At 32.1% G+C, this 15,499-nt stretch overlaps 1 protein-coding gene across 1 annotated transcript in view; it reads right to left on the reverse strand.

Annotated features, from left to right (window-relative positions):
• LOC136030251 (ryanodine receptor-like) overlaps positions 1–15,499 on the reverse strand; it is a gene marked incomplete in the record, with an annotated part of 328,739 nt that overhangs the window by 73,526 nt on the left and 239,714 nt on the right. Inside the window, 5 exon segments of the mRNA XM_065709092.1 lie at positions 951–1,227; positions 2,333–2,467; positions 9,337–9,415; positions 10,823–10,989; positions 13,815–13,908. Coding sequence (XP_065565164.1) covers positions 951–1,227; positions 2,333–2,467; positions 9,337–9,415; positions 10,823–10,989; positions 13,815–13,908 — 752 coding nt within the window.

Consider the following 15,499-nt stretch of genomic DNA (forward strand, 5'->3'; position numbering starts at 1 on the left):
CTTTACTGGAAAGAGCACAACCTCCCACAATCATAAACCTTTTTTTTAAAATCAATTAAAAATTAGTATTACTAATTGAAGATATATTTGTATTCCAATAAGATTGTTTAGAAAAGAACAAGGCAACACCCAAGCATTATGACTGGCGATATAAAAAGGCAACAGTGCCCTTTCAACACTTTTTGATTTAAGCCTTGCTCTTTACTTATGTTTGGAAAAAATGCTTAAGGACTATAATTTTCAAAAAGGTAAATTTGTTCAAGGAAAATTTACTTAGTCTACATACAAAGAATGAAAAATTACTAAAATTTAGCATTATTCAAATCACCAGCCCATCTTAAAAGAATAAAGGAGTATACAAGCATTCGACATAAGTAAGAAGTAATATTCGACATAAGTAATATTTTTAAGACAGATTAAGGGATAGATACACATCACGTAAGCCCTTTGAAAATGATACAACTGTGAAAGTAAGCCGTTTAGAACTGTGAAAGAAGTGTTTCTGCAGTATCTACAGATACTATTCAAATTACATTTTCTGGGTAAGACTGTACCTTAAATATTTAAATTAATTGAATTAACCAATACAGCAATACATCATTTTAGAAAAAAGGCAATAATATAGATCAAAAACAGAATATTCCTGTGAAAAGTGGATTGTTTACAAAACTAAAAGGATTGTTTATTTGACGCAAGATAGTTTTCTTTGCACATTTTTTTCATTTTATTTTAGTTTAGAATTAATCTTAAAATTAAGATTTGACACTAAAAATGCTGCCACAATCTAATATATGTTTTATTCTTTTTATGATAAACATATTGAGCTATTTCCCGCAATCTGGTCGCATTTAAAGCTTGAAATACATATATTTTTTACCTCTATAATTAAGTATTTTTTTTTTTTACTCACCTAATGGGTTAGAAAGAAAGAACAAATTAAATTCCCATACCAAGATTGTGGCCTTCACAGGTAAGTTGAATAAATCGGAAAAGAAGACAAGTAAATTCAGCATCATGCATATTCTTCTCTCCCGCTGCTCCTTCAGATCCAACACCAAGGCCTTCAGCTTTTGTATTCCTCTCAAATGCATCCAAATCCAAGACACTGCAAGAGTTCATAAGCCCAGCAATTGATGTGAAGAAGCCAACATCTTTCTTTTCTTTAAGATGATTCAACATAGACATCTGAATATCCTGATTACCTCCTCTAAGAATTGATATACCAAGCTGCAAATGTTAAATACATTAAGCAACGGCAACATAAAGCCTGACATTTTTAAAGGCGCAGAATTTATTATATTTTATTTTGTTGATCAAGGTGGTATGCCAAGGTTGAGGCCGAGCAGCGGCCAGAGGAAGAGGATGAAGACTAGGAAAAGAGCCAGCTCTTTGGCTGGTTTATATGTACACACAGAAACACGAATATATATATATATATATATATATATATATATATATATATATATATATATATATATATATATATATATATATATATATATATATATATATATATATATATATATATATACATATATATATATATATATATATATATATATATATATATATATATATATATATATATATATATATATATATATATATATATATATATATATATATATATATATATATATATATATATATATATATATGTATATATATATATATATATATATATATATATATATATATATATATATATATATATATATATATGTATATATATATATATATGTATATATGTATATATGTATGCATGTATGTATATACATAAACCACATAAACCATAAAAAATTTGCAAGTTTTAACACAGAGCTATTCAAATTAAAAAGCATTTTTCTCGGGTCATAGTTTACTGGAAAACCTTTAAAAAAAAACTCCTCTTAATGGAAAATTAGAACTTAATTCAGACGGGTTCTAACACTAAATATTAACTTTTAATGCTCCTTTTTCTTAACCAAATACTTCGAAAAGTTCAGAATTAGATTCAAAGAGATTGTTACATGGTGCAGGACATATATTTGCATACCTATAATTTCTCGTTATTCCTTTATGTCCCTCTATATATTCCACTCTTTTTCTTTTTCCTCTCTCCTTTTACTATTCTCTTTTTAGTTATAATTCGGAAAGCAGAAACATTTGTACGCATACTGTAGCATTTCTGTCAAATTTCAACTGAAACTCACCCATGTGAAGCAGCTTTCAGAATTTCGTCGGTCAAATTTCAAAACCTTTTGAATCTTGGCTTAATAGCATGCCTTGTAATTAATTACTTCCATTTTTTGTGCGTGTTTCTTGTAAATAAACACTAAAACAAAAAACTAACCTCTAAAGTATTGGTGACCATTTCTGATTGAACACCTTTTGAGGCAGATATGTACTGCAGCACCATCTCATGAACTCCTCTTGAAGATAAACGTGATTGGTTGAAGATTAGCCTCTGTTTTTCCATTTCTTGTTCCTATAAATTTATTTGTGTCAAAATTATCTGAGAAAACCAAGACAAAAACGCACAAGACATTTATTTTGGGCGTTTATGTCTGAAATAATAGAACGTGTTCAAAATCATGGATTGTAATTGACACTTTTGTTTAAAGTTCAGTTTGAGCATAAAGTTTAGCGAGAGATCTCAATTTCTTATTTTCATTCCCTGCCTTGCTTCAACCAGTGTTGCCACTCTTTGTGATTCTCCCAAGAACTTGAGATTCCAGTCCTGTGATTGGGAAATTGGAAGCAAAAATCACCCTCAAAAATATATTAGGTATATACGAATATTAATGCTGCTCAATATCTTGACATTTTTAAGGGTGAAAAATTATCGGTAGCAGCCCTAGCGTGAAAAAACATTGAAACCACAAAAGAGCAATCTTACATTAAAAAAGGAAACTCCTGAGCTGCTGGACTTGGCAATAGAAAGAAACTTGCTATAAGATTAACTACCACCATTTCAAATTGCCTTAAACAAAGAAAATCTATTGCAAAGATTTTTTTTTCTCAATGGTAAATACAGTAAGGTTTTATATATGGAAGACAAGATTTAAGTTGACAGAAACAAATCTGAACCTACGACGTGTAATTTAATGTCATGAAGACTGATAAATACTTTTTTATTCCACAAATTTGAAGTCATCAAATTTTCAGTTAAAATACGTAAACTAAATCAAACTGTAGGCTATTGATTTACTCTGTAATAAAAAAGTCTATTTTTCAAAAGAATCCAACTGTACCTCACTATCTACACATTAAATGTCATCAAATCAACATTCCTAGCCGGTTCAGTCGCATGAGAAAATGCTCGAAAACTGATCGGTACCAAGGGAAATCTGATCAGTTTTCCCCATAGCACTGATCAGTTTTGGGGCTAAGATTTTTTTCTAGTTTCCCTATGGTACTGATAAGTTTTTCGTGTGTCGTTGAGCACGAAACGAGCAAGAATTTTTGAAAGTGAAAAGTATGTATATTGTTAAGCACGCAAAAGTTCGAGATCTGGTGATTTTTGTCCAGTAGCACCAGTTTTTTCAAGATACGAGTCATACTCTATATAGAGCGAAAAAAAGCAAGGAGGATGTCTGACAAGAAAGTACATGTTATCTTTGCTCTTCGGAAAAATCTTGCCATCTATCGTTTGAACACTTTTTCTTTTGTACCAATTAGTTTTTCTCATCGGTTTTCCTATGCGCCTGAACCTTCTTGCATCAGTCCTAGTTTGACCATAAAAGACCATATTTTGGTCTTTTCCATCGCAAAAGCATAAAGTTTATCAAGATTTTGTTATTCTCCTCTTTGTTCTCTCCTCACAAAAGGAAACTTCTATAAAAGGATATTCGAGCAATCAAACCCGCACCAAGTATTTTTCCATACGTTCTAAGACAATATACTGCTACTACTAACAACTCATCGCAGCACAAAACCGTCTGAGAAAACAAAACCTAATGCCGTTTAAATTTTTTTGCTAAATTTACCTTACAGGTTGCCACTCCTTGAGGGAGAGGGCCTTTGAAGACGCAGGTCTGAACCCCAATCCCTAAGTTAACAGGCGTAGCCTTATTCACTACGATGTCATGATAATAAAAATATATGTCAACTTTAACAATTGAGAGTCTTTATTGTCAGCTTTGTCTTTTTTCGTGGCATGGAAAAAAAAACTGTAACAAAAACAAAGCGAAAGAGGACATTTGCAAACAAACATACCTATTTACAAAACCAGGTTTGTTAGCATTTGCTATAGTATACAATTCAGACAAGTATATGCGAGGGGGTTGTAGTTCCCTCACTCTGTAATATTGAGAGTTATCAGGTGTTTCACATTGTTTTTTTCATATTTTAAACGTAATTCGTGTTTTATTCGTGTTTTTGTTACCACCCTCCAGCCTGAAGTAAATTCATGGGTACGTGCCTGGTAGGGTGGATATTATAATCAGGATTTGTAACAAGTATTTAAAGATACAATGAATTTTAGAGACTTCAAAAATAAATTGTGTTTCCTCCAGAATACAGATTTGATTTATACAGATTAATCGTCTAATTTATGATGCTTAAATTTTCTTTAAACTTAACTGAATCTTTTAACCACTCTCATCATAGCTAGCGCCTTATATAAGCAGGATAACTAACTGAACTGTTCCCTGCGATCCTTTATCAGTTCCCGTCTGTTTTATTAAAACATTTCTCTGTTTTTTAATTTTCAAACACCGGGAAAACTACCTTTAGAAATGGGGAGGTTGACACTCAAATTTGAGATTAGTCAAATGTGTAATTTAAACTACAAAAATCTTATTCTGACTAGAAAATAATAATCAATACAACGAGGAGACTTTCCACTAACAAAACAGACACTGAACATATATTATTCCTTATTTATTTAACGAGAAACAAAACTGGTCAAAAGCAATGCCTTAAGAAACATGGAACAGATTAAAATATTTAATTCAGCGAACATCGAAGAAAATTATTGGAAAGCGTGATTTGCGAAGTGACAAGGAAAAGGCTGAAGAGACAACATTAAAAGCAATATAAGCAGCAATAGAAAAAAGGTACAATACCCGCATTTTCCTATGTGCAGCCTCGGGTAAGAAAAAAAAGACAGTTAATATAAAGCTGTGTAGACGAATAATTCCCTCTATATCCTATGATAGTCTATAAATTTTTAGCAAAGCTAAGAGAAAAAAAAACCTGAAATAGTCCTATAACTTGATTCCCTGTTCAAAAATTTATAGTTGCAAAAAAAAGAAACAAAGGGGGAGGGAGTCCACATGGCTCATTTATTTAATTAACCTCTAAAATTCAATTTTGACTGTGTTTTAGACTTTTTTATACCCTATAATTATCTACATTTCAGATAATGCTCATTTTGTCAAAAGATTAAACACGAAGTATTTTACCGAGCCGCTCTACTAACACTCACAATTCCAGTTTTATTATTACATCTAATGATGTCACTACAAGCAACACCATAGCCAAGGGGGAAGATTCATATTTGATGTAATTATTCCGAAACGTGAAAAATTTCACAATCATACTCTTCTTCCAATAACGTAACATCTAAAATGCGCTAAAGGCCTTTTGTTACTATACTCTTGTCTCCTCTACTGCAGATTGGAATCCTGGTACAAAACCGATATTGAGGAATATAAGTATATAATAAAGTGATTATCTATTATCTTCTTTTCATGTACTCCCTTTTTTCATTTTTTGGTCTCTTGACAAAAATAAAATAATAACAATAGTGTTAGTTGGTAAGATGTTTTCAAGCCCCTACTGATGCATTTGAGCGTTGACATAATATGAAGAATTTTAAAATTTAAGCAACTAATTAAAAACTAAGGTCACATAAACTTTTTGATTAGCCTACAGGAAATAAAACAATATGAGCGGTTTGCTTGGGAATAAAAAGTAACAAAACTAACCAACTTCTACAAAGGCAAACTTCCAATTCCTTTGATGGCAAAATCGATTCTAACGCATTCTTTTGCATCAATTTTCACGAGCCCTTGGAATAATGCTACCCAGCCCTTTGCCCATAAATCGAATTTTATATGTGAATCAGATCTGTAGCATTGACATACAACGAAGGTAAGCTTTACAATTAACAAAATGATCTATATAACCAAAACATCGGCTCAATTCCCTGATCTGTAGGGGGTTCTGTTTCTCCCTTCAGAGGGGGATACAAAAAATTTATTCTAATATCAATGACGTTTCATAAGATTAAACAAATAAATAAAAAAGTTTTTTAACTGAAAGTAAGGAACAACATTAAAATTCAAATTAATAGAAATTATTCCGTATATTAAGGGTTGCCGCCTCCTCAATACCTTGATTTTCGCGCTAAAGCTGTTAGCAATTTAAAAAAAAAGCTTCCTATTCTAATAAAACGGCCCCAGTGTTTCAGAGGCCATTCTTAAAAAATTGGGACATACGGTCAAACTTTAGCGCAAAGAGTACCCTTCATATACGGAATAATTTTTGTTCGCTTTGAGTTTTAATATTGCTCCTTACTTTCAGTTAAAAAAAAATTTGTTTTTTTTTATTCCTGTTCGTTCGTCAAATAATAGAGGTAAATCTGGTTCATCCTCTAGCAATATATCCCTTCAACGAAAACTCCTCAGTGAAAATTTCAAAAACGTAAATTGCCCCCTCCCCCTGTTCAGTTACCTCTATACAGTTTTATCCTCGCTGAAAATCCCCCTTCCCGTAAAATTTGTTGCGGGCGTTGAGGTCGCAACAAATTATACTTAGCATACTTCCATTTGAAAAAAAATTCTAATCTCTAATCGGTTTCTGGATCACTCCGGAAATGCCCCCTTCCGAGGAATATTTTTTTCGGAAATCAAAACACGCGGTAAAGAGCCCCCGGATATTTCCTCTGGAACATCTACACATGCAAAATTGAGTTGGCAAGGACAATATATGACAATTAGAAAGAATTTCGTGTAAGAGTTCTATGAAGTCTCCCCCTGTGTAAAATTTTCTCTGGAAAATTCATCCCACCCCGGGAAATTTCCTTCCTCATGGAAGATTCTTCCAATGGAAATCCACGCCAAGCACAATCCCCCCCCCCCCCGAAAAAAAGTCTATATAATTAAAATAACAAACGCTATATGTAAAAAATGGGCAAATTTAATAAATTACATGCCTCTCCCCACGGACTGTGGGAGTCATTTTAGTTCTGAAGATATAGTTCTTTGAACTCTTAACTATACTGAACAAAATGGTTATCTCAAAATTTTGACCAGATAACTTTGGGAAATAAATGGGCGTGGGAGGGGGGCCAGTTGTCCTCCAATATTTTTTGTCACTTAAAAGGGCATTGGAACTTTTAATTTCCGTTCAAATGCACCCTCTCCAAATCTTATAGGACCATTATTTCAATACGATCACCCATGGAAAAAAAACAACAAAGACCCCTAAAAAATCAAATAAACACGCATACACGATCTGTCTTCTGGTAAAAATAGCAAAATTCCATATTTATGTACATAGGAGCTTGAAGCTTCTACAGTAGGGTTCTCAGGTACGTTGAATCTGATGGTGTGAGGTTTATCAAAATCCCTTGAATTTTAGGGGGCGTTTCCCTCTATTTAAAAAATCAGGCAAATTTTCTCATGTTCGTAACTTTTGATGGGTAACACTAAAATTGATGAATTTTATATATTTGGAATCATTATAATAAGCTAATTCATTTGATACATCTATTGATTCCGTTTTTTATAGTTTTGGTTACCATTGATCCAAGTCACTCCTTACTTGCAGTTCGTTGCCACCAGCTGTTTGATTTTCCATATTTGGAATCAGTGACAAAAGATAAGCAATCTTTACCAGAGAATTTTCTGTCACAGGACGTTTTATAACTTTTTAGAAAAAGTTTCTCTAGAGTTGTCCATAAAAATATCTTATTTACAAAAATTTAAGAATTTAACTTGATAATTCAAAAACTTTGAAGCATGAGGTGCTAAAAATTTTTTGTAGAAGCATTAAAAGGCTTCAGACAAAGGTTTCTTTTTTCATCTCAGATTTTAAGTGACTAACAATTTTTTTTGATATCTCAATGTTAACCCCGATGACGTCTGAACAGGGGTAGGAGTCCCGTGCAGATAACAAAAAATAAACAGTATTTTAGCAATGTGAAAATTCTTATTGAAAAATGTTTGGATTTCAGGAATTATTGACCATTAGCTTGACAAAGCTTGCTGGTAGAATTTTACAATGAATTTGCTCTTAAAGTTTAAATATTTACATAGTTTGATAGAAACACTTTCTAGAAATTATTTTCAGACAAAGCAGCTTTATTTTTTCACACTTATTCTAAATATACAAAAACTTATAAGGTTGCCACTGCAAATTTCTAAGATACCCTCAGCTCCAAAAGGGTTTTACGCTTCTGTTATACTTTGTCTTTCTACTAGAAAATGTAAAAATTGAAAAACACACGATGCACAAGTGTTTCTTAGTTTCAAACAAAAATATAAGCTACTCTTTTTGACAATTTCTTATCAAATTAATTTTATGTTTTCTTTTTAATTTTTTTTTTCACATCATTCGACACAGCTTGAAAAACTGCATATGCTGGAGATCTTAAATAAAAGTTACCCACAATACCAAAAATGAGGTATTTACTTGTTGTTTTTTTTTCTGAAGAAGTTGCCAGAAAAAAAATCAAATATAAACATAATAAGAACTTAAAAATGCAAAATACCATAGGTGAATTCACTCAAATATTTGTGGCCTCAATTTGTCTAAAAAAAAATAACGTGAATCCAATATAAGGACTACTAGAAAAGCCCTACTCAGAAATTGGTCAGCTTTTGTTAACTTTGAAAATTTTAGGTTGGTTTAGCTAAGGTGAGCCTAACGTGGACACCTTGACTAAGCTTATTATGGCTTAACATAGCCAGTCTATGTTAGTCTAAATTGTGTGGTATCAGTCTAAGTTGCGTGGTATCAAGGAGAAGAAGAAAAGGAAAATCTGATAGCAAGTGGCAGTCCAATGAGAGCCATAGAGCATAGATGTCTATATTTTCAAGAATAATTAACCCTTCAAAAAATTACAGGAGAATCAGAGAATCAGTTTGGATTTGAAAAAGAAATCAAAATGAAGTTGACCAGTCAGATGAGCTAATTCCACTAATTTTACAAATAACTGTAATTAAGGCATCGTTAAGATAATATAAAGTATAGCGCTGCTTTTTTCTCGAGTTATTCTCTTGGCGCTTTGCTAAAATCATTGCAAATGTGGGCCAAAATGTTAGTCTTAGTAGTCTAATAAAAAATATCTACTCCAAAACACCTAAAAAGAATGCGTGAAAATAAGCACTAAATTAGCAAACTTACATGAATTGATGCACCATTTTCGTCATCACCTTCACCACCACCACCATCTTCTTCTTCCTCTTCTTCTTCTCCACAAGACCTGAAAGCAAATAAAATATTTAGTGAAAACTAGACAGAAGCAAAACTAAATTTTACTTAGGAGATAACAAGAACTAAAATTTGTCTCACATAAAAAAGGAGAAGGGGGTACAGAAGTTTCTTTGATAGCCCCTTTAAAGAACATTAATTAATAATGACGGTAAAAAAATTTCATCGTCATGAAAGCTCAATTTAATAATGGGCCTTCAACTAATTTTCTTTAAATTCCAAATTTGACCGTTTTGAAATTACGAGCTGGAATAAAATTTTGAAATTCAAAGCCCTGATCGCACGATACAGTAACCACGAAATTAAAACTAAACGGAATTTAAAGTGTGTAAACACGTCTAAAATTGTTCTTAAAAGGACTCAAGAGGAGGAAAGTAGAAGTAAACTTAACAGATGGTAAAACAAAGGATGCTATTATTTCCCCTGCACGAAGCTAAGAGCATGGGATTGCATATATGACTGTTGTACAGTAGTTTTTTTTTTTAAATACACTTTTTTTAGCTTCCAAGATTGACGTAGGAATTGTCAGTGATTTTTGCTAGCTTTTTGAGTAAATTTACGATCTATTTCCTCCTCAAAGTTTCGTTGATAAGAAAACAATATTGATACATTTTAAAGAAAATTTCAGTGAATCTTTTCATAAACTTCATCAGCTAAATTGACCTATTGTACCCATTTAGATTAATTCAGTGACTCCACAAGTATTTCAAGGTGACAATTGAGGTGGCTTTCTGTAAGTTTTATCCTTCCTTTGAGGAAATTTTCAAAATGGTTCCTTTGAGACAACAAAAGTAGTCCGTCGTAACCTCGTCCGTCACAAGTACATGTATCAGGAAACGTTGATTCAGAAAACTTTTCTTTCAGAAAACGCACGCACACAAAAAACTTCCTTTCTATTCCTGCTTACTTGCAGTCGAGAATAAGAGCATGGGAAACTGGTAAAACACACCGGCCCGTCTCTGAGAAAGAGAACCCCCAGTCCTACCCAGTAAAATCATTGAATTAATTAAGAAACTAATTCAAAATGTAAATAGTGAATATTTTTAATATCTTTTTTACTTTTACTTTAGATTGGGCCGAATATAAAAAACAACTTAAAGCAAAAAGTTGCAGTGAATATATTTTCCAAACAATATTTTTTGCACACTGACCTAGCCCAGGTTGTTGTTTACTCAATGACGAATAGCTTTAAAACTAGAGAATTCGTCTGCTTACCGGAGTCTCGGGTTGGATCTCAGCAAAGTTTGGCTATTAATTTAAATCCAATTTTTAATAGATAGAAATTTTTCTAGTCCTACTTTTTTTTTCAAATTCGCCTGTTTGGCAGTTATGCGAAATTACCCGCTCCCACCGTCCAATAAATTCTAGTACATGAGTTTGATCAAAAATAATAACTTACTTCGCCATAATGCAGGCAAATGACATGTATAAATTATCTTCACCTCCTGAGTCCTGACGTTCTGTGTTAGCACCTCGAATAAGAGTTGTAACTAATTGACACAAAGGATCAGGCTTTCCCTCCTCCTTTTCTTCTCCTTTTTGTTTCTCGGCATCTTCAAACGACATCTATAAGAAAGTATTTCATAATTCTAGTACCCTAATTTTAGGTTACCCTAATTCCTAAAAAAAATTTTAAGACCATGCTGCCTTTCCATTTACATATTGGCTTCCGAACGTGAAGTCGAAATACTCAGACCTTTATTTAATTAGTAAATTTTCCTTCCTGTTTTGTCCACTATTTGTATGTTGCTTTAAGAAAAGGTAATTACTTGATTTACTTTGGAGTATTCGAAGTAGACATGACAAAATGTTTTCAAACACAATGAAAGGTATGGGAAGCATCGATTGTACTTCTTGGGCTCTCCATTTAATGAACATTTTCGTTTCTAAATTGGATACGAAGAAAAAGCATCCTCTCCCTTCTAAGGAATCTAAATCTTTTCCAAATTTACGAAAATACAAAAAATAGAAGTAATAATATTTAAAAACAAATGTAAATTCAATCAGAATGACGAGATTCTACAATTTATATTTTTTAGCCATACTACATAATGTTATACTAATATTACTTACATTTAGATGAAAAGAAAGTTAAATTGACAAACATTGTGTAGAATGTATGTATGTGTGTATTTATTTACAGCACATCGTACAAAAAGGAAAATGATGGAGTACAATTCAAAAAAGAAAAGGGAACCAACACTCAAAAACAACAACAAACATTAGTCCTAAACATTAAAAATGACATTTTGCCATTCATGGACAGTTTGCTTTCTGGACATTTGGGCGTTAAGCTCACGGAGTTTAGGATATGGATCAGATAAATTATATTACCTCATGAGGTACGTGTTATATACCCCAAGAGGGTCCTTAGGGGACTCGCAGCAGAAACTTAGCATATCCAAACAATACATGCTTCCTTTTAAGGCGATCAGATTGACTAAATATCCAGGAAAATGGCACTAAATACAAAATATTTGACATGATTACACTATCATAAACCTTTGCAAGAAGGGTTCCATTTAAATAGAATTTCGAGATAACTATAATACCATAAGAACGACGGATTTTACTCTCCATATTTTCTAACGTTAGCAATTTAGTGTTGACTAATGTTATATTGACTTCAGAAGTTACTTTAATATAAAATGCCATTTTTTCAACTTGGATCAGTTTTTTTCAACGGTGGCTAGGGTGACTAATATTTGCAGTGGAGAAATATTTAGATATTTCTAACAACAAAAGTATATCTTGTGTTCTTTCTACAATTTATCTTCCTGGGCTTTATCCTGTTTTTAGGAATAATGACTTTAGTGATATTCGAGTGGCTTATTTCTGTTTTTGTAAATATCTTCTCTATTTTCCTCTTTGGTATAAAAATTGAAAAATAATAAATAAGCTTTGCCTACCGAATATTATTGAGAAACTGACTGGTTTACACGAAAGGATTTTGGAAACAGCGCATCGGCGTTTGTTTCACCATGATCTGATCTGTTTGTTTTACTAATTTTATTTATTTATTGTTATTGATGTTAATTGTTACTGGTGATTTACGTTTTTTTATGTAACATTGTTGATTTTCATTTTTGAATCACATTTTTTTTAGTGTTAACTCCACTATTTATCTTGTGATGTGAATGGGTTATAAATAAATATTATAATTATTACTTAGAGTGGAGCTATTTTGAGATTCAATAAAAAATATTCAGCTTCCATGTTTTTATTCAAATTTATTTATGCATAATTTTCTCTTTTTGTTTCTATTCATTCGGTGAAATTTCAACGAGTCTAAGCTTCACATAAAGTGTAAAAGCGAAACAGAATAACGAAATAAAATACAAGAGTCCGACTCCCTTCCCAAAATATTATGTTTAAACTTTGTACAGAGTATGAACCATCAATTGCAATCTAAAAACGGAGAATTGAATCAAAGAAGTCAGGTTTCAATGTTTATATGGTATAGGGCGAATTAAGAAAAACAGCACATCTAGTGGGCGTAGATCTCCTTTTAGGATGAAAACTTTCAAGTTCCAAACATTCACACTTTCACACTTATTATTTTATCAGACCTACTCATATTAATTTTTGCTCGTTTTGAGTTTAACTTGGTTATTTATGGTGATATCTGTTGGGGTTGAGTTTCATTTATTAAGTGATTCGTGGTAGTTTTATGCTTGGAAGATTATTTGACTTTATTTTTGCTCATTCTTGGCTTAATGGAGCACTTTACTTTTCTTTGAAAAACTTTCCTTGTGGAAAAAGTCTTTTAAATTAGTTTCTTATAAATACAGGCTATTCAGCGGCAACAGTGGTCAGTGTTCTAGTCTATTCTTTATTTTTCAATTCTGGAATTGTATATACAATCAACATAAGAAATAAGGGACGTGGTGCCCTGTCCTGATTGCTTACTCTGTCATCAGTTCAGCGTTTCTAGTCCTTTATCGATAAATCTGTCTCCCCTCTCGTTCGTATCTTTTAGAAGAATGACTCTACATCTCCATTTCAAGTGAAAGGGGAGTAACTTTAAATACGAAATACAGAAGGAGAAGGAGGCAGAATGTAATAGACAAACTAGTGCACATATGCAGAAAACGCTTCGCTACTCCTTTCCTTGTATAAGTATAAGGCTTTAGACCAAGAGTTCAAAGCCTTTTTCCTGGTCTGCAATCTTTCGAATGTGGGAAACAAATTTTCCGGGCATTTTATTTCTTCTATCATTTTAGGCAATTGTACATCAATCCTTTTTATTACCCCTGGATTGTATAGATGATAGCTCTAGCAAATAGACATAGGTCATTCACAGATTTTCTTAATATTACATACTAAACTGGGCTAAAATTGGCGGTCTTTCATTGTTAACTACTTAGAAGAAAAAAATAATGATAACTCACCGTCAAGTCTTCAATGATAACTTCATGTCCAATATTCTCACATTCTAGCCAAAAGTCATGATATGTCTTAACAAAAATGTTGATGGCACGGTGTCTAGTATCAAGAGACAATATTAGTAATAGCAGTGGTAATTTAATATTTTATCAGTAATATTCTTTAATGCCTTTTGGTAGTCTTATGCAGACCACAAAACGATTCAGGTTTATGTTTTGTCAAGAAAAAACCAACGAAGAAGAAAAAAGGATCTTTATTAGTACAATCCTCATGTTCCTTTTATCGCGTTTCATTTTAATAGTGTTATTTTCCTTTGGATTTTAATAGCAACATCACTAATCACCGGCTCATTCAAATCGGTCAGGAAAACACAGAGAAAATAAAAGATAGCTGCTAAGTTGTGTATGTTCACGAAATATGTGTTTTTTTAAACGAGTTCTGACAATATATGTACTTCTAGTTTTATGAACAAAGCAGTAACATTAGTATATTACAGGTAGATCATCTTAATTTTTCTTTATCTTTATCTTTATCTCTAAAAGTTATCTTTGAATAATTTTAATTGAAGTCTTTTTGCCATGCTTCGAAGCATTATGAGATAAAAATTGATTCCCAGTTTCCGACTTAGACTGCTATTGCTTATCAATTAATTGCCATAAATGGGTGTTTTACTGCCATAAACTTAGAAATTATGCTACTCCCTATAATATGGCAACTACTGTGGTATGGTCTTTCAGTTTCATCCATTTCGCACACGAGATGAGTTTCTCTTTAACTTTGTCAGCTGATAGATCATCAAATTCGTGAGTCTAAGAACTTTTTGATTGCACCTCTAGTTTGCAAAATGAAACACTTAAAGAAAAATATTGAAAAAAACCTCATCCTATTTAGGTCTTTGGTTTGAAATACCAAGAAAAGAAGACTTTAAAAACTTAAAAATAAAACTGTAGCTTAGAAGATTTTTTTTTCTGATTTTTTTGCGTCGTGATACAAACTTTAGACTTCTTATTGAGGAAATAACTAATCAAAATATAAATAATTAGCAACTGAAGACAAATTTACTTTTCAGCTTTTCTTAATCCCCACAATTTTGACACACGAACATTTAAGAGAAAGGGGCATTGGTTAGGCCTAGATGCCCTTCTAGGTACGTGCCTGGTTTTAAACACTGATAAATCTGTTCTCTTTTCTTTTCTATTGCCTAAATTTTTGAATATCGCTTATTGCTCTTCTTTGTGTCTCTTTTCTACTTTAATACTAATTTTATATTATTCCTGGGATTCTTTTTTAACAACCATAGTCTCAACTTTTCATTTTTCCTTGAAATTCAAAATAGTGATTTAGGAGAAGCTTTACCGTGTTGCTAATAAAAAAGAAAAAAACAGTTCTGAAGAAACACTGGAAATTGAGGAGGAATATGCTGTTGATGCAACTATTTGGAAAATAGCTTATATTGATTTTGTAACCAAGCTATATTAAACTGACTTTCAAATTTTACTAAGAGCCCCAAGTTTGCCCCCAAGTTTGCATTGGACCAAAACAAAACGTGAAAACGTATTATTGAGATCCATGATTACAACTATTAACAAATTTTTAGTCAACAGCTTCACATCTTGCAAAAATAACGAACTCCAGGTTCCCTATTGTATATACTTTCATTTCTGATTTATTAGCTTTTACTTCTCTTATA

Source organism: Artemia franciscana, chromosome 8 (genome assembly GCF_032884065.1).
Source record: "Artemia franciscana chromosome 8, ASM3288406v1, whole genome shotgun sequence".
In the NCBI taxonomy this organism is placed as follows: Eukaryota; Metazoa; Arthropoda; class Branchiopoda; order Anostraca; family Artemiidae; genus Artemia; species Artemia franciscana.